Here is a 26,139-nt window from a genome sequence, read left to right as displayed (position 1 = left end):
TTTTGAGGCAGAATGTCATGTATCCTAGGGTGTCTTAAATGTGCTATGTAGCTGAGGATGATCTTGAGCTTTTCTGACCTCCTGCCTCTGCCTTTTAGGTGCTGGGATTATAGGTTTGTGCTGGGGTCAAGCCTGAGGTTTCATTCCTAGGCAATCACTTTACCAATTGACCTACATCTCCAGCCCCCAGAACAAGTTAGACAAACAGGCTCAAGGTGAGTCATTGGCTCCTCAGAATGTTCTTGGGAGAGCCGAATGCTATTCCCTTCCTGTAACACTCTTTGCCTTGGCTGTAGATACTGCTGTCCACCCTGCTGTATAGTGTACATTCAGTATTAGTTTTTGCCACTCTCCAAACAGTGGAATCTAATTCTAGTTGATCTTTGACTATGAAATAGCAAAGCATCATTAACTCAAAGAAGGCTTGATAACTTCATAAATGAACATATTTATAAAGGAAGGGCATTTTCTAGTAATTGTAAGCTGAGTGGCCACACCCATGTGCATTTAATTTTCAGATCACATTTATTAGGGGGTTAGTGGTAGTCAAAATAGAGTAAGAGGAAGGTCTCTTTTGTATGGATAAGAGGACTGTGTTCCTGTGGCCTGGACGCTGACTGCAGCGATGAAATTGGACCTCTTGAGCATTTCTTCCAAGGACAGATTTGGGTAGTAAGCCAGGTAGAAGGCCAGCGCTCCCACAAAACTGTCACCAGCACCCTGCAATGGAAGCACAGTTATGAAGACAAGCATGTAGCCAAGCTGTGGCTCAGTGGTGGAGAAACTGCCTGGTCTTTGGGGGGCTCTGAGTTCAAGCTTTAGTACCCAAACCAAACAGATCTTTTTAATTTTAGAATAGCTTCAGAATTCCAGAAAAGGAGCAAAGACACCCCAGCCCAGCTTTGTTAATTAACATCCAGATGTGGCACATTCACCATAACTGAGGAAATAATGGTATTTGCTGAACTTTATACCTTATTTGGATCTTACTAGTTTCTGCTCAGCATCCCATGTAGAATGGCATTTTACATTTGTCCCGTTTCCTTCCACACCCGTAGGTTATGACAGCCTGGAGTTCAGCTGCTTTGCAGACTGTCTCAGGATAGATAAAGTCTCACTATGTAACCCAGGCTAGCCTCGCCCTTTCCAGTTTGGGATTATGTTGAAAAAACTTCTGTCTTTTCTTCCTGAACCCTTGCTCCTGGAACGATGACTTGGAGACTAGTTATTATTGAATATTGAGGCCATAAGTGTTGGCTCAGTCCCTGACTAGCTAGTAACTTATTTAAACCCATTCAAACTGTACTGTGTCTACCACTTGGTTTGTTACCTCTCCTTCAGTCCTGGCCTGCTTCTTTCTTCATGTCCCCTCAGTGTCTCAGTGTCTCCCTTGACTGTCCCCATTTCTCTCCATATCTCCTTTTATTCTCTCACTATTTCCCAGAATCCTTCCTCTTCCTGCAAGTGTCCACCTCCTATTTCCTACTTCAGCTCATTGGCCATAGACTTTTTTTTTTTAATTGGCATGTGATGCTTATAAGAGCTTTTTTCTACAGGATTACAGGTGTGTACCACCATGCCTGTGTCCAGGATTTGTCTCTAAGTTGTCACATCAAAGCAAAGATGTGTGTTGTGAGTTTCCTTGGCCATGTAGTCAAGTGGTTTCTGCCAGATTCTCTAAAGCAGTTTTCCTCTTTTCATATTAAACTCTGTAAACCAATCACCAAGGATCCAGTCCTTTATCCCTTCCCACCAAGCAGGGTTTTATACAGCTCAGTCTGGCTTCAAAGGCTCTTTAAGTAGCCAATGATGACCCTGAACTCCTCTGGCCTCTACCTCCTATGTGCTGGAATTGCAGGCATATATCACCATATCAGGTTTATGTGGCTGTGCCAGGGACTGAACCTATGGCTTCATACATAATAGGCAGGCACTGCACCAACTAAGCTACATCTCTAGCCAGACACTGTTCTTAAGTGGGTAGAATTCTGAACTTACGGTTTAAACCCTCGAGCATAGAGCGTGGAGTGTTGGCATAATTGGTGTCCTGCATTCAACATTTGTCCCTGCCCCTCATGTCTTTAGTCATCTGTATCAGCATGAACTCATTGTTTGGGCTGTGCTCTCTAATAGTTTGTTCTGTTATCCCACTAGCCTTCGGGTTCTTTCCAGCTGCCTCCTGTGTGTCTCTTACTCCATCATTCTGTTTCTGCTTGCTTGCTTTCTGGGACAAGATGCACCAGGCACATTTTGTATATTCCCTCTATCCCTAAAGTCAGTCAGGCTTCCATTAAAAATGCATGCAAAGAGTAGCGAGGGCCATTCAGATGCTATTCTCAAACCAAATATGGAAGCAACTTTCTTCCCATTACCCAGGGTCTGTGTTGGAGAAGGAATCGAACTGCACCCTACCATCATCATCAGGGCCTCCAGGGTGATACATAATCACATGTTCACGTAACTAATGTTTAAAGCAAGTTCAAGTGATTGCATAGTCTCACTCTGGAAGTTCTGGTGTTAGCTGCTTTCCCAGTTAGGGGCATTTCCCAGTGTCACCCCCACAACCAATACTGGTTCCTTAGGCCTACTTTTCACAGTTCTTAATGACTGTGGCTGTTGTAACCCCTGCAGAGAGCTCTGATGTGCAGTTGTTTCTGTTGCAGCTGAGACATCCAATGAGCTATGAGGTCAGCGCAGTGATGACCACGAGAAGAGTAAAAGCCAGACTGAAGAACTTTAATCCCTGCATTTAATCAGTAGGCAGAGGCAGGAACTACAGTCTCAAGGCCAGCCAGGACTACACAGTGAGACCTGCCTAAAAGGGGGTTTGCGCAGAATGCCTGTGGACTACATATTAAACAGTGCGGCAGAGTTTGTAAGTGTTTTGGAATTTGATGAGTGATAGTCTCACTGTGCAGCCCACAGCTGCTCTGGATCTTGCTGCCTAGTCTAGGCTAGCCCAGACTTGGGATTCCCCCGTCTCAGCCTACTGAGTTTTCACTCACTTTACAGGCATGTAGCATCATGCCAACCTTAATGTGGATTTAAAGAAAGGATTTGAAGAAATCCTTCTTGGAGTTTTTATAGAATAAGTCAGTCCTCACAGAACAAAGGTATTGGAGGAGGAAGGAATAAGTGAGCTCAGGAGACAAGGCGAATCATTTCACCTTGTGTAGACAGCCAGCATGGGCAGTGTGAGCCTCGTCAACGAGTCAAGAAAGCAGATTTATATCCTTTCCCCTCCTCCTCCCCCTACTTCTTTCCGAGTTCCTAGGGGTTCTGATAAGTTCCTTCTTTTTAAAGGCTGCAAAGGTGGGAAAGACATTCTTCTAGGCATCTTGAGTTTCCCAGTAGAGCAGCATGCACGAGAGAGTCCATGACCAGAGACACTGCGAGCTGAAGGATTTACTGTGACAACATGAAAAGCTGGGCATACTAGCTAGCTAACACCTGCCATCCCAGCTTTACAGGGGCTGAGGCAGGAGGATCACTACAAGTTCAAGGACAGCCTGGCAAAGAGCTCCATTCTAGCCAGACCCACCTAGTGAGATTGTATCTCAAAAACAAAACAAATAACAGCAAAGGACCCCCCCATCAGATATATTAAAAATAACTAGGAATGAGAAAATTGCAGAATGCCTCAGTGATTATTGACTAGAGGTGGGACTGTCTCCCATTTCTGTTCGACTGTTACATCCTATGCATGTATTGAATTTCAGTAACATACTTCATGGAGATGTACAGATGAGCTTGCACTGGTCACTGCAAACTCTACCCACAGTTCCCCTGCTTATCTCCACTATGGCCAAAGCTGAGGGAGCGCTGGTAAGGCTGTGTGTGGAAGCATTATTTGGCTAACGGGTTTTCATACCTTCGCTCCCCTTCCTTCCCCACGCCATGCCCTCAGAGACTGCACAGGTACACTCTTCCTGTCAAGCTTTCCACCCAGAACACCAGGTATTCTTACTGCAGAACTCTTACAAGATTTAAGTAAGAAAGAAAGCTACTGAGACACAGTGAGCACACAGAAAAGCCAAGGAGACATTTGTCTGTTGCTTTACAAGGTCAGCATTGCCATGATTCCAAAAGCAGGCTAAGACAACTGGAGAGAAATGAAATCAAACACAATATCCACATGAATTAGGATGCAAAAGTATTATTTTTAAGTGGAATATAAATGTAAATACATAAACACACACATGTATTATGACCAAGTAGAAGTTGTCCAAGAAGTGAATGCATCACTATAAGACTTATGTTTTTTGAAACTTGGTATCAGGAGCACAATGGAAGGTATGGCTTGGCCTCTGAGGGACGTTTATGAGCAGATCACTTGTGTGCTTCACACCTGAGGAAGAGCTACGCTTCCGCTTCCCCTCAGTCTGGGACTTGGCCTGGGTGGTCTGTGTTACACAGCCAGTGTGGAAAGGTGTGAAAGTCAGTAGGTATGCAGACCGGAGGGATGGAAGTTAGTGAAGATGGTGTGATGACTGATGTGATCATCAGTTCCTAAGGAAAAAAGTTCCTACTAGAAATAGCAGCTTTAACAAGATTACAGGATACCTTGTTGTATTCACATGACTTTTATTTCTGTATAATAGCAATGAACAATAAGAAATCAAATTTATTAGTCTAGAAATGTTAATGTTCAGGTCACCAATGCGTATGCAGTCGGGATGATCCCCGACTCTGCCTAAGCTGGATGTGGTGGCACACCCCTGTAACTTCAGCACCTAGGAATGGAGGCAGGAGAATCACAAATTCAAGACCATTCTCGACTATACAGTAAGTCATAGTGTCAGCAGCTTTTCTCAAATTGTTACCTAATTACAGACATATTTGGGCTAGAAAGATAACAGCTAAGAGCACTTGACATTCAAACAGCTCAGGAGCACAGATAGGTGTGTCTGTGACTACATGCCTGTGACAAAGCGGGAGGAAGACACTTCCACCACACACACACACACACACACACACACACACACACACACACACACACACACAGCATGCACAAGCGAGTGACTCAGGTGTGACAAAGTGAGTGACAGCTGAGTGAAGAGGGCCAGAGATGCAATTTCCAAGTTTTCTTTATAAAATAAAAATGACTTAAAAAAAAAAGTAAGTCTTTCTTTGTGAATTTGCAGTTGTGACAATATTTGCCTCTGAATGATTTCTCTTTTGAAAATGTTTTATGGCTCTCCACTGAGTCTGTGTCATGAAGCTCCTGTCTGCACTGGTGGATACTCAAGCTCACTGTGGCAGTTTCTTCCAACCCAGGCCAGGCACCTGAAGGTTGAGGGGACGGAGGGACACTTAATGGCTCAAGATGTTAGCAGCACAGCTGGTTATGGGACCATGGCAGGACACAGCTGCTTTGTTTGGTTTTAACCAAGAACATTGCCTGAGGCTATCCCACCCCCTGATTAAACCTGCAGAGAGGTCAGATTGCTTCTACCTTTCCCTGGTGACTCCTCATTTGTAGATGATTCCAGAACTCACATCAAAGATGGTCACATGGTGAGCATTTGCAGTTCCAGTGCCAGAGAGATGGGGACATCAGACTGGTTCGCACTGGCTAGTTGGCCCACCTTACTTGGTGAGTGCCAGGCTAAAAATAAAGCCTGTCTCAGAACTCAAGGCAGAGGATAACTCGGCAGGCGCGAGCTTGCAGTGAAAGCCCAAGGACCTGGGTTGAAATCTACCTAAAAGTTGGGCATGGCTGTACATTAGGGCAGAGACAGGCAGGTCCTAGGAGCTACCTGGCTCAAACAGTTCCAGTTCCAGGGCCTGTCTCAGGAAAAAAATAGATGGGAAACAAGAGAGGAAGACACTTGCTGGCCTCTGGCCTCTGCATGGGCTTATGACTTTGCACACACAAGTGTATGTCACATATACATGTCTTCCACATAAACATGGCTCCTAAGGATTGACCTCTTTCCTTTACGTGCATACACACACACACACACACACACACCCCACAAAGTGTGTACTCAGTTCCTTATGAAGCAATTTCCAGTTGCTCTGGCTTTGACCTCACCAGAAATGAGATGTAGGCTATTCCAAAGACGGTGGCAGCTGGGCCTCCGTGGCCATATTACACCTATGGAAATGCATAAAGGGCAGAGAAGTGATTCCTTCCTATAGAGTAGAACGATGTGGAAGTCCAGGTGTGGCAGCCACTGGTTTGCTCTGCAGCAGGAGGCTGCAAAGCCGGGTACTTTACGTACAGCACATAATCCCAACTTCATTTCCCCTTTACACTGCTTTCCAACAGACCAAGACAAAACATAGAAGGAATTGAACCTCAGAGACAGTAAGGCATTACTAGAAAACATGAGAGAACACTCGGTTAACCTGCCTGTGGCAGGAAGGAAGGGTGGAAGGAAACATCTCAGAGTTGAAACATCTTTTTTTTCGTATCAGGGGAACTCTGCTTTCCTTAGGACCCCGAATACCCTATGCTGTGTATTTTAGGCAGAGGCCTACAGGCCCACTGTGTCTCTTGCTTGCCCTGTGCAGCACTTGATGTTGACCTCATGATTCCAGGTCCATCTTGTTCTCTGCTCAGCATCTCTTCCAAGGCTGCTGGCCTTGGGTGAGCCACATGTGACGTTCTCCTGTGTTAGTGAGGTCAGGTGGCCATGGCTCAGAGTTACTTGATATTCCCATTGTTGGTTCTATTTATACCGCAAGGCTCTCAAGTACCAATAAATTACTTAGCTGTTGATTCACATTTTTAGTATAACTATTTTTATACATTGGTATGATTTTTTTTAATGGAAAGTGCTTTAAAAGTGGAAGCTGTATTCTATCACTGTGATCTTCCTGTAAGTGAAGTACTTTCCAATCAATCATCCTTGGTATAATGGAATACATCTCATTGATAGAACTTGATGGTTTTAACCTTTTATTGAACATTATTTTTATGCCAAAAGGGGTGATGGCATAACCTACCCTCCTCCTGACAGTCACCCACGTGGCTTGTATTTGTTACCTTCTCAGACCTTTCCCTCCTGAAGACCAGCTGCTCACCCAGAGTGCACGTGGCATTCCACACACCCCAATTTCCCAAGGGCCACCACATTCCCGTGATCTGAGACATTGTAATCCATAGTATGAGTGGAGGCAGCTCATGTCAGGGTGTGAAGGACAGCAAAAAAGTCCAGTGCTGCATAGCAAGGTTTGCTTTCTCATTAATGACTGAAGGGAGGTCTGAGCCCACTGTGGGCATTGCCACCCTGAACAAGCCATGGAAGAGCCAGTAAGCAACACCCCATCATTGCCTCTACTCCGACTCCTGCCTTTAGGTTCCTACATCATGTTCCTTGATGCTGGGCTGTAACCTACCAGCCAAATAAAACCCTTTTCCTCCCTAAGATGCTTTTGGTCATTGTGGTTAGCAATCACCACAGCAGGGAAGCACACCAGGACAGTGGTGTGTGGGGTAGGTGGGTTTTGAGTTATGTTATGAGGAGGGCACTGGTAAAGCTGCTCAATGACCTCAAGGCCAGGACCTGAGAGGGGAGAATTTTGATAGACAGGGCCTCTCCATAACAACTCTTTGGTTGGTGTTTTAGTCCCTGGGAGCTGGGGTGGGTTTGGTTACTTGATCATTTTGTTCTTCCCATGGGGCTGAAGACCCTTTCAGCTCCTTCAGTCCTTTCTCTAGAACCTTCATTGGGGTCTCCATGTTCAGTCCCATTGTTAGCTGCAAGCATGCTCAGCTGTATCTGTATGACTCTGGCAGAGACTCTGAGGAGGCATCCATATTAGATTCCTGCCAGGAAACACTACTTGGCATCATCAATAGTTTGTGGGTTTGGTGCCTGCATATGGGGTGGATCTCCAGGTGAGACAGTCTCTGGATGGTCCCTGCTCCTCTATTTGTCCCTGTATTTCCTCCTATGAGTGTTTTGTTCTCCTTTTAAGAAGGACTGAGGCATCCACCTTCTGGCCTTCCTTCTCTTTGAGCTTCATAAATTCTGTGTAGGGGAATGCTGAGGTGGGAGAGGGAGGTTGGGAGAGGGAGCACCTTCATGGAGGTAATGGGTGGGGGAGGGGAGATGGGATTGGTGGAAAGGGGATAACATCCGAAATGTAAATACAGAGAATAGCCAATAAAAAAACAACCCCCCCAAAACCAACCAATCAAACAAACAAAAAGACGGGTCCAGGCTGGATTGTGGGGAGGCCTCTGCTGCTAGGCCTGAGGCAGTGTTGCTCGGTGGAGGCTGCTCTCTCTTTCCCTCCTTCCTTTCAGACCATCTTCTCTGCCAACACCCCATTTCTTATTTCCTCCCTTGCTCCTTGCCTCCCTGGGACTCTTGTCTAACTAAGATCATGGTCCTGTGACCTCAGTGAACAGAACCAGTTCAGACCCAGTCTCTTAGGGCTGTCTGGTGAGAGTGGGGAGCTGGGGAGTAAATGCATAAAAATAGTAAAATGTCACCCTAGCATGCCATCCTCACTTGGTCCAGGCTCTGGCTGGTTTTCCCCCTGTAAGTTCTGCTCAGAGTCAGGCTCTTCCGGGCCTCCTCTTCCCAGACGTTATTGCTCGAATGTTCACGAGGACCCCTGGAGGAAGGCACAGTTCAAACTGTGCTCTATGTTGTGCAACTTGCACTGTCCCCAAGAGCCCGTGAAAGGGGTGAGTCACACAAAGTGAGTCCAGGCAGAGAGGTGTCTTGTGATTTTCATGGAGGCCAGCAGCGACCCGGTGTCGTCCTCGGGTTAACGCTGAGGGAACTGATTCTCCTTGGGTCAAGGCATGTCAATTGCTCATGGATATTTAAAGAAAAGGCGGCGCTCGCAGTCACGTTTGCAGCGAGGTTGTCTATGTGGGACTCCAGGGGCACAGCATGTTGTACAGGACTGCCACCTCTTTCTGACCTCAACTGTGCTAGGTTGAGAATGATCATGTAATTCTGCCCCACAGTGGCTCAAGTTTGCAGTTGAGACCTTTCGGGAAGGGTAGACATTGCTCAGTCTCCTCTAGGGGATGGTTTAAGCAAATGCAGGTGGAGAGGCCTTCTTGACATCCTTGTGGGAAGAGCCTGTGTTAGGGATGAATGTGAAGATCATGAATCCCTCTCGACGTCCTACATAGGGTACCTACATAGGGTACCGTGTTGGCGACTTTTGCATCACTGTGACCAAAGAACTGAGCAAAAGTAGCTCAGAGGAGGGGAGGGTTATTTTGCCTCATGATTCTAGTTCTAGGGTGGGGTCCATATGGCAGGAAAAGCATTTCACAGTGGGAGCGTGTGGCTGCTGCCCCTCACATCACAGTGGTCCAGGAAGCACAGAGCTGGCTTGACACAGCCTTCAAAGTCCCGTGTCTAGCAACTCGCTTCTGCTGGCCTGGCTGGATGTCCTTCAGGTACCCAGCCTTCTAAAATAGTGCCCCTTGCTGGGGGACAAGCACTCGAAACACAAGTGTGTGGAGACATTTCAGATTCAAATCACAACAGGTACCATTTCCTCTGTGCTTGGGGCAAGAGTGCAGAGAATGGAGTAGATTGTCTTGGGCAGTGTGGGGGAAGAAGGGAACTACAGAGGAATGGATGTTTTCAGGGAATGGTGATAGATGAGAAGGACAATCAGACACTTGTGTGCTGAGGGAGGACGAACAATCAGGAGGGGCTCAACAGGACAGGAGAAAATGCCTGCAACCGAGGAAGACACGAATGGTGGAGAAGAGGGGAGAAAACTGGCCCCAGCCAGAGCAGCACTGGTGGTTTTCAAGCAGGTACTGTCACGGTGGGAGTGAGAGGCTGAAGTGGAATAGAGGTCAAGAGTCACCAGAGCTGAGGCTACCTGGAAACTATGGGTCTTGGAAATGGCTCATCCTCATGGCCCAGAAGTCACCCACATGGCTGTTGCAGCAGGCTGGAGGAAAAATGGTAATGCAGAAGCTGAAGTCTTAGATGACCAGATTCCAGAAGAGCAGGTTGAGGTGCCATTATGGGATATGTGAGCTTCAAGGACGCAGGATGCTATGGGTTTCACTCGAGAGACTGTAAGGGGAGGTGGGAATGGGGAAGGGCCCAGCAGGAAAGTGTGGGAGCGGGTGAAACGCTGCACAGCTGAGTAGGAAAGTGGCTTGGAGAAGGAAGAGACTGGTTCCTTGGCAGTTCCTGAGCCATCTCTGCCTGTCTTCATGACAGGTCCTGTTTCCTCTTGCACCGTTGATGCTGGTTTCCATTGGGTTCATGATCTTGGCTTCCTGCCGTTCTCATTCCCAGCTCCTGGGTGTTTCAAGCACTAACAGTTTCAGCTGCTTTGAATGCTGCATGTCCTTAACCCTGCACCCAGATGTGCTTCTTCCTCTTGATGTGAAACTGGCCAGGCTCATGTCTCGTGCAGACAACCTGAGCTCACTCCAGCCCAACTGTAGCTGCCTGAACTCTGGCCTCCCTTCTATCACTTGTCACTGTCACACAGAGACCTGGGGATCTTCTGTATATTTAACTGTTAATCAATTCTAAATGCTTGGATCTGTCCTCGTCTCTCTCATCCCTTTCTCTGGTCCTGTCATGTCCACACCCTCTCTAGAGGTCTACACTGACTTCTTAACTGGTCTCCCTGCTTTCAGGCCAGACCCTTCCAGTCTGTGTTCTACATGCTTGTAAATCTGACTGTCTCATCTCTATGCCTAAAACATTCTGCATGCTTCTTGTCTTTCTCAGGATAACATGTTAGGTCCTTAAGGACAGCACATAAAACACTTAAAAAAATTTTTTTTTTGAAACAGAGTCTCATTGGAACTTGTTATGCAGACCAGGCTGGTCTTGAACTCAGAGATCTGCCTGCCCCTGTGTCCCAAATGCTGGGGTTAAAGTGCAACCATCACATCTGGCAAAAATTTATTTTCTAGTTTTACCTCTTACTGCTTTCTCTTTACCATTTGGGTCTTTGTTCCTGGTGACACTATAGCTTAGGTCTTCCACAGACTAGATCACTCCTTTCTTTCTTTCTTCCTTCCTTCCTTCCCTCCTTTCTTCCTTCCTTCCTTCCTTCCTAAGACACAATTCAGACATCAGTGTGGTTACACACAGATTGCTTGGCATTCAACTCAAAGCACTCTCTGATCTCACCAACCTAAACCAGTTCCCCCTATGTCCTCTCTGCCTCCTCTGAGGACATGGAGACAGTTTTGTCACCTTTGCTCCTGAGGCCTAGTATTGTGCCCAGCCTCTGCCACAATGCACTGACAGAAGCCAGCACTGTCAGGAAGATGGGCTTGTGAGATCAGGCAAGAGAGCACATGCTGTTCCAAAAACGCCTCATCTTGTAGGAAGGGGGAACTAGCAATGAAATAGGTTTATAAGAGTCCTAGTTTGTCAAATTCCAGATGACAGAAAATGGGTGAGTTGGAAGGAATGACAGATATTAAATGTGGTTGGGAAAAATCCCCAAGTGCTAAAAATCCCCAAGGTAAAAAACTTGCTGGGCGGCACAACAGAGCCTGGGTGATCTTTTGAGAGTGATGTCAGTCTTGAGGCTTCATCTCTTAGGAATCTGGACCCACATGGCATGATTCAGAGGCTGAACTGCGGAGCCACCCGAACAGAGCCCCACATTCCTCTGGGATGTCTTCACACATTCCATTCGACAAGTAGATACCACTTTCTTTTCTTTTCAGGGCCTCTCCCTCCACAGAGCCATTCAGAGCCCATACTGCAGGCTGAATTCCTCAGTCTGCTTGTGGTTTCAGAGGCCAGAGAGAAGCAAATGGCTGAAACATGATGGCACCCCATTTCTTTTTCAATGATTTAACCAGGGGCTCAGGAGAGAGCAAATGTAAACTGTCAGGGTCCCCACTACCTTCCACGTGGTACTGGGGCCCAGATTTGCTCTAGAGTACTCTGGGTCACCCTGCTCTCTGTACTTAGTTCAAAATGAAACTGCTTTCCAGGATCATTTTAGGGAGCTGCCTCAGTTGCTGAGTGACTACCTCTGGGCTGGCCTGGCAGTCAGGCCTACCTTTCTCTGGCACTGCTGTCTAAACATAGGAGATTTCTGCCTCCTTCCCCTGTCCGGGAGCTAAGGCATGAGAACCCAACTGGGCTGAGGAGTCCCAGACATCAGGGACACCATGTAGAAGGACTTTTAATCACTCTTCAGCCTCTTTGCTAGCTTGGCCATCTTTCAGGGATGGTAAACAGATTGATTTTTCACTGTACTGAAGCCCCTCTGTCATTTGAATTAAAACTCGTAAGTGGGATGTTTTCTCAAGTGAAACCATGTGCAAGTGGGGTGAGGTCAGACAGATCTGAAACCCCCATTTGACTAATGTACTAGTTGTGTGATCTCTGGCAGGTTGTTCAGTTTTTCTGCATCTGTTTTCCTATACAACGGGACTATTGTAGATATTAATTCAGACAATGTCAGGAGGGTCCAGGAGAGCCTGGCAGGCTAGATGGCATCTTGTCAGAGGCTGTTTTTCTTTTGCTCAGTGTTTTGTAGTGGAAACTTATGACCTGGGTGAGTGGGTCAGACAAAGTCCCAGGTGCAGAAGAGTCACCATCAGAGGGATGCAATCTACTGAGTACTAGAGCAGGAAGGTTGATTTTCTGTTCCCAGCTCAGAAAAGAAGAGTAAGGGGGTCTGGGACAGGGTAGAATCCCAGAGCCTCTAATTATGCAGGCCAGGATGGACAGAGCTCCAGCCATGGCCATCAGAATCTCCTAGGGTCTTGGACCTTCACTCCACTGTGGGCTAGGTAGGTTCTCGATGAACCTTTACTGAGTTCATGAGATTCAGTAATGGGAGTGAAGAGTGGAGGGACAGACCTGGGCTTAGTGTAGAATTGAGGAAGCCAGGCAAGGGCCAGGCTTTCCTGTGGGGACAAGGAGCAGAGGATCTGGAAGAGTCAAAGCCAAGAGAGGTGGGGCTGTAGATGGGCACGAAAGGAGGCTTCCCATGGCAACAACAGAGCCCCTGGACCTCTACTGTTCATAGCTTGGTAGAGCACTCTGCTCTCCCTGGGAGGGCAAATGCTGCCACTGCCAGGGAGAGGTGGTAGCAGAGCCCAGACAGTGGCTGAGCAAGCTCGGGATAAGTCTTCTAGCAGCCCTGAGGTCAGGGCTCATCCTGGTGAGCAGAGCCATCAGGTTTCAGGGGTCCCTTCCCCATGTGACCAGCTCAGCTCACACTGTGGGATGAGCAGGAAAGCTCAGCTGAGGGTATTCCCTTCATACAGGGTATGGGTCCCGAGGTGGTTGGTGGATCTTTAAAGAGGGACAGTAAGTCTATAAATGGGCAAGCGAGTATATTTGCCATTTCAGTATTTCAGGGAGAAAAGAAGGGTGAGTAGGAAAACGTTTAGAAGGTTCTTTGGGGGCAGGGTGGTGATGAGAATACATTCGAGAAATACTGAGGGAAGGCCTGGTGTCCTGAAGGCAAGTGGGCCAGTCAGGGTCTTTGGAATGTGGGTAACCCTAAAGGCAAACACTCTATTGCAAGGCATAGTGGGTAACTGTTGGTGGTCCCTGCTTTCTTTCCATTGAGCCAGAAGTTCTAACATGGTTGCTAGTGAATGCTGGGAAGTCTCAAGGCCCCAGAAGAGAGAATTTAGAAAGCAGGTGGGCACCAATAAGCCTGGTACTATTTCCCGGGCAGAACAGTGCAAAGGCTCCGGCCTGGGTAGGCATGGCACAGTGAACTCTGGTGGACTGAGAGACAGGCTGTTTGTGAAAGGGCTCAGTTCATGGCTCCCACTGGAATGGATCCCTCTCCTCTTATCAGCTCATGTTTACCTCAGAAGGATGAGATCACATCCTTCACCAACCTCAAATGTCCTGTTTTCCCAAACCAGATCAGTTTATGAATATCATGACAGATAGACAGAACCCAGATTTCTTCTCTGCAAGCATAGCTCATCTCCACTCTAAATAATCTGCAGAGAACATGACAAATTATTATATCACAGATGTCCATGTCCTTTACACTTTGTGATAAATGTCAATAATTAGGCTGAGACAATCCACCTTAAAAATACTCTATCTTATGGCCTAATATAGTCCAAATGATCAAATTAATCAAACATTGAAATTTCTTTCTTGATTTTTATAATCAGCTAGTCATTTGATGTGTGTGTGTGTTGGTAGTGATAAAACCCAGGGCCTCTACCACTAAGCTACAACCTCCTCCCATAGAAAAATACAGTAAATAGACAACCTCTCCCCAGATCCTGACTGTTCTCTGCTTAAAGACTGCCATTCTTCAGTGTGGCCACGGGCTGAGCAGTCAACGACATCTAATTTGAGATGTTTTATCCCCTAAAAGAAACTTCACTCAGTCACTGCCCTCAGGTCTCATCCACTTTCTGTTTCTACAGACTTGCTAAATATATACAGTTAGAGTAAAATAATCTCATACTTTAATTCTATAATTAACTGATGATTTATTGCTTCATAGGAATAGTTTTGGTGTCGTTAGGCATAGTTTTAGTGTATCTAGGCATAATTTTGGTGTAGTTCCTATGAAAGCGAGGCTTTCCAGTGGGAACTAGTTACAAAAACTTCATTCCTAACAAATACTGCAGAAATGGTTGTTTTCTTCTTCCTCAGAGATTTCTACCAAAAGCCTGTGAGGTTTCCAGATTAAGCTAGAAACGTGCCAGGAGCCTGCTGTGAGAATTGCTACCGTGAAACTGTGTGGCAGCTCACCTGGAAGCCAAACCCACCTATGAACGCTGTCAGTCTTGGTAGAGTTGGCTAGCTTGAGGGGTCTCTCCCTGATTTTCTGTGCTGCTTAAGGGGTGCTGTGAAGATAAATGGTACGCTTCCATCTTAAAGGTCAGACTCCAGTGCACAAGTCTGAGATGGAGGTGTTAGGTGTGACCACACAGGGTATGAGAGCTTTGGTTTCCACATGGCACTGCCTACCCTCACAGACCAGCAAAGAACATCCTTGGGATGCCATCAGAAATAGCATGTCTGAACAAGGGTGTAGTCCCTCAAATTTGGGTGAGCCACTAATCAGGAAATGGTTTTCCTTAATGCCAGATCAACTTGGTGAGGCTGAAAGGCAGAAGCTAAACACACCCATCAGGCCATTGGCCAGACCAAAAAAGTGACTTGGGTCAGGGAAAAGATAAACACAGGCCCTTCCGCCCATCCCAGACACAATGCTCACTCACAGCCCCAGCCCTGGCTGCAGAGCAAAGACTCTCACTTTCTTGTCTGTCTAAAGGGAATATTTACAGATGTGATTCAAATGAGCCTCATTATATTTCCGAGGCAGGCCAGCTTCAGGTTTCCAGCTAGCTGAGGTGGCAGCTTAGTTGTCTTGGCTTGAGGCTCAGTACCTGGAAAGGCTTTGGCATTTGCTCATAAATATTCTGAAAATATTTTGGAATACCTTCAAAATATATGGTGTACCTTTGGATATCTTCAATGGAAGCAAATGTACGTCTTCTAAGCTTGGAGTTTTCAACCTTGACCTTAGAATAGCCTGGAGGGCTTGTTAACTGGGGTCGATGTGCTCTGCCCTCAAACTTTCTGATCCATTAAACCTAAGGTGGGGCTTGGGATTTGCTTTCCTAATGATTTCCCAGGTGGTACTGATGCTGTGGGATGAGACACTGAAGAAATTTACTTCTGGAAACAATGAATCATTTAGAAGCCAAGTCTAGTCATTTAGGTCTGGGATCACACTGTGGAATCCCACCATTTGGTCAAAAACAATGGCAGGAAATGGGACAGAGAACTCCATACAGGTCTCTTTTTGTTTTTACTTTTTACAGATAGAGCAGACTAGTCTTGAACCTGCTGTGACTCTCTTGCTGCTACATTGGCTGTTTTGAGGAAAATTGTGACTTTTCCTCTCTGGACTTTAGGAAGGGGAGGCTCTCCTGGATATGCTGAAGAGTTGGGAGAACAGGAGAACAGGAATACTTTGCCCAGATTCACACTGTGAAACGTTCCTTATCTACCTTTGTTGTTTTTTTCTCAGCTTCAGATAGAGAGCGTGGCAGGGTGAGAGTGAGGAGCTACAGAGTGCTGCAGAGCCGGCAGGGGTCTTTCTCTGCTGCTGATACGAGGGGTGTAGATGAGGGGTGTAGATTGGAAGGCAGAGGGAAAAGTCTGCGTTTTGCTATTGTAATCAGAACAGAACAGGTGAAAAGGTCAAATTTTAGATGACAGAGACAAACATGTAATGTTTCACCTAGAAAAGAATCCCAGTAGGAGAAAAGAGAAGGAAAAAAAAAGAGAGAGAAAGAAAAGAAGAAAAAACCCCACACAACATGACATTAGTGCTTAGATAGAGAGAGAGTCAATGCTTTGTGTCACAGCAGGGGAAAGGGAGGCGGAGGAATGCCTAAATATTGGCTCTATTTTAATTCCAATTCTACATTACATTAAACTCTCCTTGTACTCCTCTTTAATTTACAGCGAATGCTGACACAAATTGGTGTGCCTCTTCTTTGACATCAGTATTTCTCTTGAATTATGTATTTCTATCTGGAACAGGGTTTATGGGGCTGAAGCTTCCTTTCATTTAGATGGATGTGAAGGATCAATGGGAGGTCAAGTGTAAAATCAAAGGAAGGTGATGCTTCAGTGCACTGAGGCCGGTGGGTTTATTGCCCAAAGAGGCTGTGGGTGAGATTAAAGGGGACCCTGGTCTCCCTGTTTTCATTAATTAAACTTCAACTACTTTGAAGCAAAAAGCTCTAGATTCTTTGCTTGTTGGGACCCTGCCTCTATTTGTGAGAGAACAGGTGGTAACAACCGTATCACAGGGATTTTATTTGAAATTGAGTCATCGCCACAAGAAGCCCCTGCTGGACACAGCGTTCTTGGAGGTCTCTGGTTTCCCTGAGTATAGGGCTGTGGTGTTCAGACTGGCTGCCCTCTGACTGGTGACACATGGCTCTTGGACTGACAGAGGTCTTTGCTGGCTCCCTCTGGGCCTGCCTGTGTGTCAGGGTTCTGTCAGCCTGTCCAGTCAGTGATGGCCTCTTTCTGGCCAGTCACACCCGTTCTGGAACATGTTGATGGGCTGCTCTGAGGTAACACTTGATTCCAAAGGATCTCATATAAAACGCAGACTTATCCAATAATGCACACAGCAGACAACCTTGGCCACACCCCCTCTTGCACCTCATTCTACCTGTAGTTCAAGCTTGAGCCTATCCTGTAAGCCACGCTCAGCCAGCTCTGAAATCTTTTCTCTAGTTTCACTTTCTACCTGTAACCCACTTTGTGCTGGGGGTGGGAATTTGGGGAAAGCTGTTTTGCTTGTTGCCTGATAATAAAATCAGAGCATTTCATGTTTTACCTACAATCGGTTATATTATTAAAGCTGGTAGGAATCAACATGGCCTCAGTAAAGTTCTGTCACACTTGCTGCTTGGCTGAGTCCAGCAGCCATGCCTGGCTGTCACTCACTCAGCAGTGATGAGGGTTGGCCAGACTGCAGGCCCATGACAGCCACTGTCACTTGGAGTGGGTGGGCCATGGGTTGCTGTGGCCTCCCCAGGCTCTGGGGTCCGGTGTGCAGCCATCAAGGCTCTGCAGTCGGGAAAGCCATGAAGCAAACGGCTTATGGAGACTGCAAATGGGCTAAGACCTCTGTTTGCTCAAACATGACTGTGGTGGATGAATTCATTCTATAATTCCAAGAGGAGGAAAGGAAGCCTGAGTGCAGGCTAAAAGTGGAAGAAGAAAGGCCCTATTCTTCCTGCACTGGTACTAGGCTTTGTGCTTAAACTTTACATAGCTGCGAATAAATGGCACTGGAAACCAAGGCGTCCGTTAGTGAATCACTGGGCTCAAAAGGCTGGCCTTGCCTTCTGTGGTCGGCAATCTTCTTCCCTGTGACTCCCCATTCTAGCCAGGAGACAGTTTATCCACTGTGACTCGGTATCCTACAGAATTCACTGAGCAGGCTCTGCCCAGTGCCCCTCCAGCTGCTTTCTTCTATCATTGTTCTCTGAGAACTGCTGAGCACAGGGCAAGGATTAGCACACAGCAGAGGCATCTGAGCGGCAGCCGCAGGCCCCACCCCTGCTCATGCTCAGGACCTCATTAGTCATTGCACAAGGTTGTACTCATGCCCGCTCTGTGCCTGAGCTGTTAGGCCGCAAGCTCGGCAGCAGTTGCTGTTAGGAGAGGGTTTCTGGGTTATTTATAACGCCCTCACTTCCTCACAGTGACTGCCTCACCCCCTGCTCTTGAGCCAGGTCGACACTGAGGACAGTGGAGGAACCGAGCAAAATTGTTCGCAGACTCTGACCGTGCAGAAAGCTGGTGCGAGTGATTCACTGCCAACTGCTTGCACCTTGGCTGGACTACCTGGTTCTGTCTACAGGACCCAAATCCAGCATGCCCTGCCTCAGAGTCCCTGTCAGGAAGGGGGAGTGGTTACGTGGAGCCTGTTTCAGTCAGGAGTGAGCTGGTCTCTAAAGCATTCGTGGCAGGTAAACTACCTGAACTGTGTTGTGCTCCACGGTATTTGAATGACAGATATTTACTTCTTATCATTGGTATGTATTACACGTCATTTTTGTTATATTTATTATTAAATTTCAGCTGGTATTCAAATGAAGGTGGGTTTCCATTCCCAGTGTTTGTCTGCTGAAGAGACATGCCTATGGAGGACACAGAGACCATTAGAGCTTTGACTTCTTTGTGTGTCACACACCTTTGCTACTGTTGTCACAAACGGGTTCACTCTCTGTGGAAACGGGTTTCAGCCATACAGTGAACCAGGAGCCTCAAACCACCGAGATCAACAGAATGAAGTTTGTTTTTTCCACAAAATGGCCACCTTGCTGTCTTCTGTCATCTACAGGAAGTGTAGGCTGGCTGAGGTAGCAGCATAGGCTGGCTGAGGTAGGGTAGGCTGGCTTGTGAGCCCTAGGATCTGCCCGTTCTACCGTCCTAGTACTAGAATCACAAACACACACGTGGCCTTTAAAAAGTTGGCAGGAACCACTTTACAGACTAACCCATCTCCCTTGTCCCTGCTGTTTGGTTCCTTAATGACAGCTGCTTTGACTGAGGACGAATGGAACTTTTCACCTTCCCCCTGCAGCCAGGGTTTCTCTGTATAGCCCTGGCTGTCCTGGATCCCACTCTGTAGGCCAGGCTGGCCTCGAACTCAGAGATCAGTCTGCCTCTGCCTCCCAAGTGCTAGGACTAAAGGCGCGCACCACCACCGCCCAGATCAAGTGGAATTTCAATACAGGTTTTTTGTTTGCTTGTTTTTGTCAGGGTTTTATATAGCTCAGGCTGGCCTTGAACTCAATATGCAGCTGAGGATAACCTTGAACTCCTTAATCCTCCCCCTACCTCCCAAATGCTGGGATCACAGGCTTATGCCACCATACCTAAATCTGTGTGGTTTTGATTCACATTCCCTATTGACCTTAGTCCTTGGGGGACTCAGTTTAAGTGGGATGCTGAAACTAAGACTCCTTTGGAAGGGGCCTAAGGAAATCAGTCATAGAGAATAGTAAGAAATCCCATCTCTACTGAGACTTTGGAATCTGGATCTTGTCCATGTTCAGTTTGAACTTCAACATTTACATGATCTGTGTGGTTCCTAGCCTTAGAAGTCATGGGGACTAGTACTCAATTAGGGACAGACCTCGGTGGCCGGTAGAGTTAAGAGGGACAGGGGAGGTAATGATATAAGCACAGCACTCATGTATGAAATTCTCAGATGTTAAAAAAAAAACAAAAAACAGAACTACTTGAAGAGGCTAAAGTACTACAACCCTGGCTGCAGGGGGAAGGTGAGAAGTTCCATTTGCCCTCAGTCAAAGTTTAGCACCACAAGGCTGAGCGGTGTGGATTTTTTTCTTCTTAACTACAGTGTCTCTCTGTGTAGTTAAGGCTGCCCTGGAATTTTCCATGGAGAACAGGCTGGACCTATTTCCCATCAATCTTCCTGTCTGTGCCTTGAAAATGCTGGGATTAAAGGTGTGTGCTACTATGCCTTTAATTTTTACAAATATCTTTAGTTTTTGAAAGATATCTTTCGGTGTTATTGAAATTATTTACTAACTTTAGGAAGGGAGAGAGGGAGAAAGGGAAGAGGTGTTAAGCAGTAAATATATGTATTTGATGCATATCACGTCATAGCTGATCAGCTAGGTAAAGACTGCTCCACACAGGAAGGAGTTCTGGAGATCAGAGTGGTCATGGGAAAGCCGTCTAGCACCAACTGTACTTTGTTTAGACAGAGAAAGGAGGATGTAAACTTCGGGTTGTTAGTTTCTGGAGAAGGTGCACTTAACTACACTTCCTAAGACAGTCTTTTCTGTCCCCAAACCACAGCATTTTCCTCAGTAGATAATAGTATAGAATTTTACTCTTTAAAGAAAGCTTTCTGTGTTATTATCATTAATTTGATGTTTATTTTGGGCTTAGTCAGCCCAAGGTTCACTTGCTGACTCTGTCATTGGGACAAATCTCCCTCTATGGTTTTGAAGAAGTAGCAGTAGGGAGAAGGAAAGGAGAGAGGCTTGCTGTTAAGGTTACCTCTCTTGGGCACAGCGGCCCATGCTGTGATCTAAGTACTTGAGAAGCCACTGTAGGATGATTGCAAGTTTGAGGCAGCCTAGGCTACGTAGGAAATTCTCCTTTTGTTTTGTTTTGTTTGAGTCAGGTTTTTTTGGTGTAGCTTTGGCTGTTCTGGAACTAGCTCTGTAGACCAGACTACAAATTCATAGACTGGCCTCAAACTCACAGAGATCTGCCTTCTTCTGCCTCCTGAGTGTGGGGACTAAAGGCATGTGCCACCACCTGGCTCAAAAATCCTGCCTTAAAAACAAAAAAGCCAAGCATGGTTTGGTGGCATAACATCTTTAAGCCCAGTACTTGGCAGGAAGAGGCAAGCAGATTATCTGTGAATCCAAGGCTGGCCTGGTCTACATAGTAAGTTTCAGGACAGCCAGAGTTACACATAGTGAAACCTTGTCTCAAAAACAAAACAATAACAAAAACCTAAACCAAACCAACAAAACTAATCAACCAGCCAACCAAACAAGAAACACAAAAAAACATAAGCCAGTGGTGGGGGAAATCTGGGTGTGGCATCATATGACCATAGTCCCTGCAATCCCAGTCCTCAGGAGATGATGGCGGCAGGAGAACCTTGAGTCCCACTGTGGTACATTACACACACACACACACACACACACACACACACACACACACACGCTTATACAATTAACAGTATATCTACACATATCACAACAGTCATATTCTACAAAAGCAAGCTGACGTTCACGCCCATGAAGCACACACCTGCCTTTTAACTCCCCTGCTCACCTGCATCAGCAGCAGTGGCCAGTGAAGACAGTGGGCATGGCATGGCTCAGCTTCCTGGACGCTGTAGTTTGACACCACTTATTTTAAATCTCTTCCCAGATTCAGGTCAGGAAAGCTCTCCGCTCTGCAGGAGCCGCTGTGAAGACCACAGTGCATCCCTGCATCTGCCCCAGAATGCTAGGATGGTAGTTTAGAAAGAGAAGCAAAGGCGCCAACCACAGGCTCCTGCCTTGTTAGCACATCAGTGACCAGGGAACTGAACGGAGCGTGATGGTAAGTAGAAGAGTAGGGTGCTGGGAGGAAAAGACCCTCACCGGAGATGAGTGCACTTGGCCTCTGCCATTCACCTGCTAGAGGGACTCCTGCCTGGCCCACAGAACCCTCCAAACATAGATCTGGATATTTCTGGACTGTTGCTAAGACTCTCCATCCCATGCCACTGTTCTCTGTGGCCGCACTTTTAGTCTTGGGCCATCTCAGAGACAGGCCTGGTCCTAGATGCCCTCCAGGCCTGATAAAGTATAGGGCCCTAGGGTAAATTCAATTCTGCTGTATTGGGAAGACAGGAAAAATAGCCCATGTTTGGCCCTGGTTCAGTTCTTCAACAAGAACATGACATTTCTGGTAAGCAATTACAATTAGATTTTTAGAGCCCTGGGTTTTCAACTGATCACATGCAGGATTAGGAAGGATAATTTCAAGTACTGAATTCTGCCTGATTAGCTAATAAATGAGGTGATCTGCTGATGTAGAAGTAATGTAAACAGCTCCTAGAGCCTTCAGGGCATGACAGATGTTGGCTTTCCTGTCAGCTGCCGTAGTAATTACTCGGTCCCCTGTCCTCTCCTCACAGCCAGGGAACCTTCTGTGTCTTCCTCATCTTTCCTGGCAGCCTCTGCCAGCAGTCTTCCGAAAGTTTTCTATATGTCGTTCTGGGGACAAGGAGGGCTATTTAACAAATAAATTTGTTTATGTGCATTAATGTTTTACCTGCATGTGTATATATATGTGTGTGTATGTATGCATACCATATATATGTTTTTGATGTCTGTGGAGGCCAGAGGAAGTTGTTGGACCCGCTGGAACTGGAGTCACTGTCACTTATGAGCCACAATGTGGGTGCTGTGAATCAAACCCATGTCCTCTGGAAGAGTAGCCAGTGCTCTGCACTACTGAGCCATCTCCCCAACTCCAAGGAGGACCATTTTTAAAGGTTTGTTTTAGTTGTAGCTATGTGTATGATGTGTGTATGTGAATGGAGACGGTGTTGTATTCCCTGGGGCTGACAGTTCAGGTGGTTATGAGCTACTTATATAGGTGCTGGCTTCTATGGAAGAGTAAACGTACGTGTTCTTAGACCACTGAAGCACTGTCCAGCCCCTAAGAGAGTTACTTGAGAACTTCAGTAGCTTTTCTGTCTTTCAGAGACACCTTTCACTCTCAGTAACCTGACAGTTTTAGTTGTCAGGATTTTTCCATTCTGCAGTGGGTAATTATTCCATTCTGCAGTGATGTGTGAGGAACAACGCACCGGCTTTCATCTTTCTCTAGATGTTTTAACTGTGGACTGTGATCTGCAGAGCAACCCTACAGACACTGGCTGGGACAATTCCTGCTCTCAAGCTGGTTAAAAAGAAGGTGAGCACCCTCAACAGCTTAGCAGTTCAGGCTCCTAACAAAAGATGTTTACTGTAAAGGAAATTTGATTATAACCTGTAAGAGAATGCATGTCTCCTCCAGGAATGGTCACTTAGGGACCAGGGTGGATGGATGTGAACCCTACCAGAGCACTACAGTCTGCAACACTCAGTCCTATACTCTCCTCACACAGCCCAGCCCTTGCCTGTAGAGGAAGCAGCTATGTGGCGATGGTAGTGGTACCTGGGTTCTCTGGACCAGTGAGCAAAGCTAGCTCCAGGCATCTGTTGTATAGAAACTGCCGACCAGCACACACAACCGGACAGAGGGAGGGTCACTAACTTACGAGTGCTATCTTCCTGAGTGCTCACAGAGCTGGACGGTACTCAGGGTCTATAGTGGGTCATTGCCTTTCATCGAGGCTGCAGTGTACTGTCTAAGGCCTTTTCAAGATCTGGGGACAAGAGGGATGGTAAAGTCTGTATTCTGACATGTGACTAGAGGGTCCATGCTAGATTGTCAAGGCACAGAGAGGCAGACTGTCACCCAAATCAAAAGGTAGAATTTATTTGCTAAAAGCAGTCTAGCCAGCAGATGGCTAACGCAGGATCAGAACCATCATCTGCCCCAGGCTACTGCCCTGTCAGCGGCTTGGCCACGCACAGAAACCTTCACCTGCTGCTTTGCTGCTCAACATGGTCTCCTCATGGACACCTGACTTTTCTGAATTTATACGTCGCTTTTGAGCATATTCACTTGCTTGTGTGTATTAGTCTGAAAAACAAAAACAAAACAAAAACCAAACCAAAACAAAAAACCTACCACAGACAGTGACTTAAACAGCAGAAAGGCTTAAGGGGCTGTGAGATCAAGGTGTCCCAGCAGACTTCACTCTGAGGCCCTTCCTTTGGCCTGCGAGTAGCTCCTGTCAGCTGGTGCTTACAGGGCTCCTTCTTCGTCCTTGTGCTGAGGGAGCTCTCTGGTGGGGAGGCTGCTTCTGAGGACACTCCTGGAGCAGGAGCTCAGGCTGGGACCTCACTTAACTGCCTCCAAGTGTGACTGACTAGAGCGGCTGTCAGCACGTGGACGACATTCAGCACTCATCACGGTCACGCGCTCTTCCACTCACGACTTTTCGTTTCTTTCCTCTTCTGAGACTGGGCTTCACTATATAGCCTGGGCTGCCCCCCCCCCCCCACACACGGGGAGGTTTAATGAACCGATGAGACGAGGGGGAGGGATGAGAGAGAGGAAGAGCAGCTCTGGCTGTCTTAGAACTTGGTATGAATACGAGGCTGGACCTGAATCGACAGATCCACTGCCTCTACCGGGATGAAAGTATACAACACACCCTGCTTTAACAAATGCTTTGACTGAGACATTGCCATAGCTTTGCCTGGTCCCTTTTACAACTCTTCCTGGTGACCCAGCAACCAGATCCGAGGCCTGTGACAGAAGCAGAGCCAGGCTTACTCAGTGCCATGCTAGGAGGAAGGTGGCCTAAGAGCTACACTGGCTAACAAGCAGACTCACTCAGAGGGAGCTTGAACATGAGCTGTTTCTTTGAGGATGTGCAATGCATTTGGATGCCGGACAGAAGCGGCAAGTTTTGACATTTACCCTGATATCTCCAAGGGGAACTATATAAAATATAAAGTTGCATTTTCAAGGAAAACTATTTCTTCAAGAAGATTAATAGAGAAAAATCCTGTCAAAATGTGCACTGAAATGTCTAGACTGGACCCCGAGGGCTCCAGTAAGAAGGCACCACCTCTCTCCTGTGGCAATAGGACATCCTTTCAGAAGCTGTCTTGTCATAGGGTGACTCAGGCTACTTACAAAGACTTTAGGGTGCTCGAGAGGTTGTTCGTGAGGCCAACTGTCAAGGTCTCCTCTGTGATGGAGACATGATAGGGCCTACCCTGTTTGTTAGATGTGGCTGGCTCTTAGCAGCTTTTGGCTATACCCCAAAGAAATATTTATTTCAAACAACAAAGTAATGCATTAGAAATACAGGTTTATGGACAAGATCTCAAATAATTGAGAAGGACATGAAATAGAAAGAATTTACTCTTTATCACACCAATCCATTCCCACCAGAATGGCTTGGGGAGCTTTACCAGATGAGAAATCTCTATTCACACACTAAGATTTATGAGGCACTTTCCCGTAACTAGCACGGCACAGTTACTGCTGAGGAGCACATGCTGTCTTCTCTATTTTGGGTTAATACAAAGTTGAACTAAACGTGTCTGCATAAATAGTTGTATGTGAGCATGCCGGTAACATAGACTCCTGGAAGGAAGGTGTACTTTAGCTGGCCCTCTCAGGTCACCCTGAAGACACTGTAAAAATGTAAGTTCTCAGCAGAGGTGTAGAATGAGAGAACAGGGTGAGGCTTTGAGCTGCTGGAGTGTGGGCATTATTTACCTTGAATTTTTGTCAACCTAGTAGGCCATGGTTCTTCCTGCTGTTTAATGGCACATTTCTGGCATGTAGTTTCTTTATTGTTTTGTATTTCTTCTTCTGAGAACTGCCTGTTTATGTCACCCCGGAGGCCCACAGAAGCTCCAGAGGCAGCATCGCAAGAACTTGTTCTCTCCCTCTACTGTCTAGTGTCCTCTCTGTTCCCAGTGCACATTAGGTCTGGGTTCCTGTCAGAAGCAGAGGGGAACTGAACGAAGCACTTAGTGGGGGACAGGGGATGCAGAAAGCACTGAACCCAGGGCCTCACCAGTGCTATGCAAGTCCTCTCAGGTGAGCTGCATTCCCAACCCTGTTCCCAGGCGGCACAGCAAGTCTAAAGGCAGTTTTCACAGGTACTTTGACTGATGGTAGCATCCACAGAGTAAGTTTCTCAAGGTCAAAACCCAAAGGAAACAAAGTTTCTTCTTGGATAAGAAAACAAAACACAGCAGCAGCAGCAACAACAACACCCCAAACCATGTTGCCAGGGGTTAAAATAAGTCTGAATTGTGCTGTAGTCGCCCCCCATCCCCCAGCAGTCTGTTATTCTACAGATAGTCTCTTACTCTCTCTCTTAGTGTCCATCCGTTCCTGGACAGAGGTCCACAAAGACTGTGCAACCCCCCCCCCCCCACGAAACAGAGGGAGGGAAGAAGTGTGTGGACTTCTGGGGAAACACAGGCCAAGGTCAGATTTGTTTTGGCGCTGGATGGGCTACACAGAGAACCTCTCAGGCTGTGAACCT

At 46.7% G+C, this 26,139-nt stretch overlaps 1 protein-coding gene across 2 annotated transcripts in view; it reads right to left on the bottom strand.

Annotated features, from left to right (window-relative positions):
- Nucleotides 1–540: 540 nt before the first annotated feature.
- RBKS (ribokinase) overlaps nt 541–26,139 on the bottom strand; it is a gene marked incomplete at its 5' end in the record, with an annotated part of 82,708 nt that continues 57,109 nt past the window's right edge. Inside the window, one exon of one of the 2 annotated variants that reach the window (XM_080923336.1) lies at nt 541–720. In XM_080923336.1, coding sequence (XP_080779462.1) covers nt 547–720 — 174 coding nt within the window. In that variant the 3' untranslated portion in view covers nt 541–546. Of the gene's footprint in view, nt 721–23,577; nt 23,703–26,139 lie in introns of those variants that run through there. The other variant, XM_080923337.1, reaches the window with a different exon arrangement.

This window comes from Micromys minutus, assembly GCF_963924665.1.
Source record: "Micromys minutus genome assembly, chromosome: 1".
Taxonomy (NCBI): Eukaryota; Metazoa; Chordata; class Mammalia; order Rodentia; family Muridae; genus Micromys; species Micromys minutus.
This window is presented reverse-complemented; position numbering and strand designations above follow the sequence as displayed.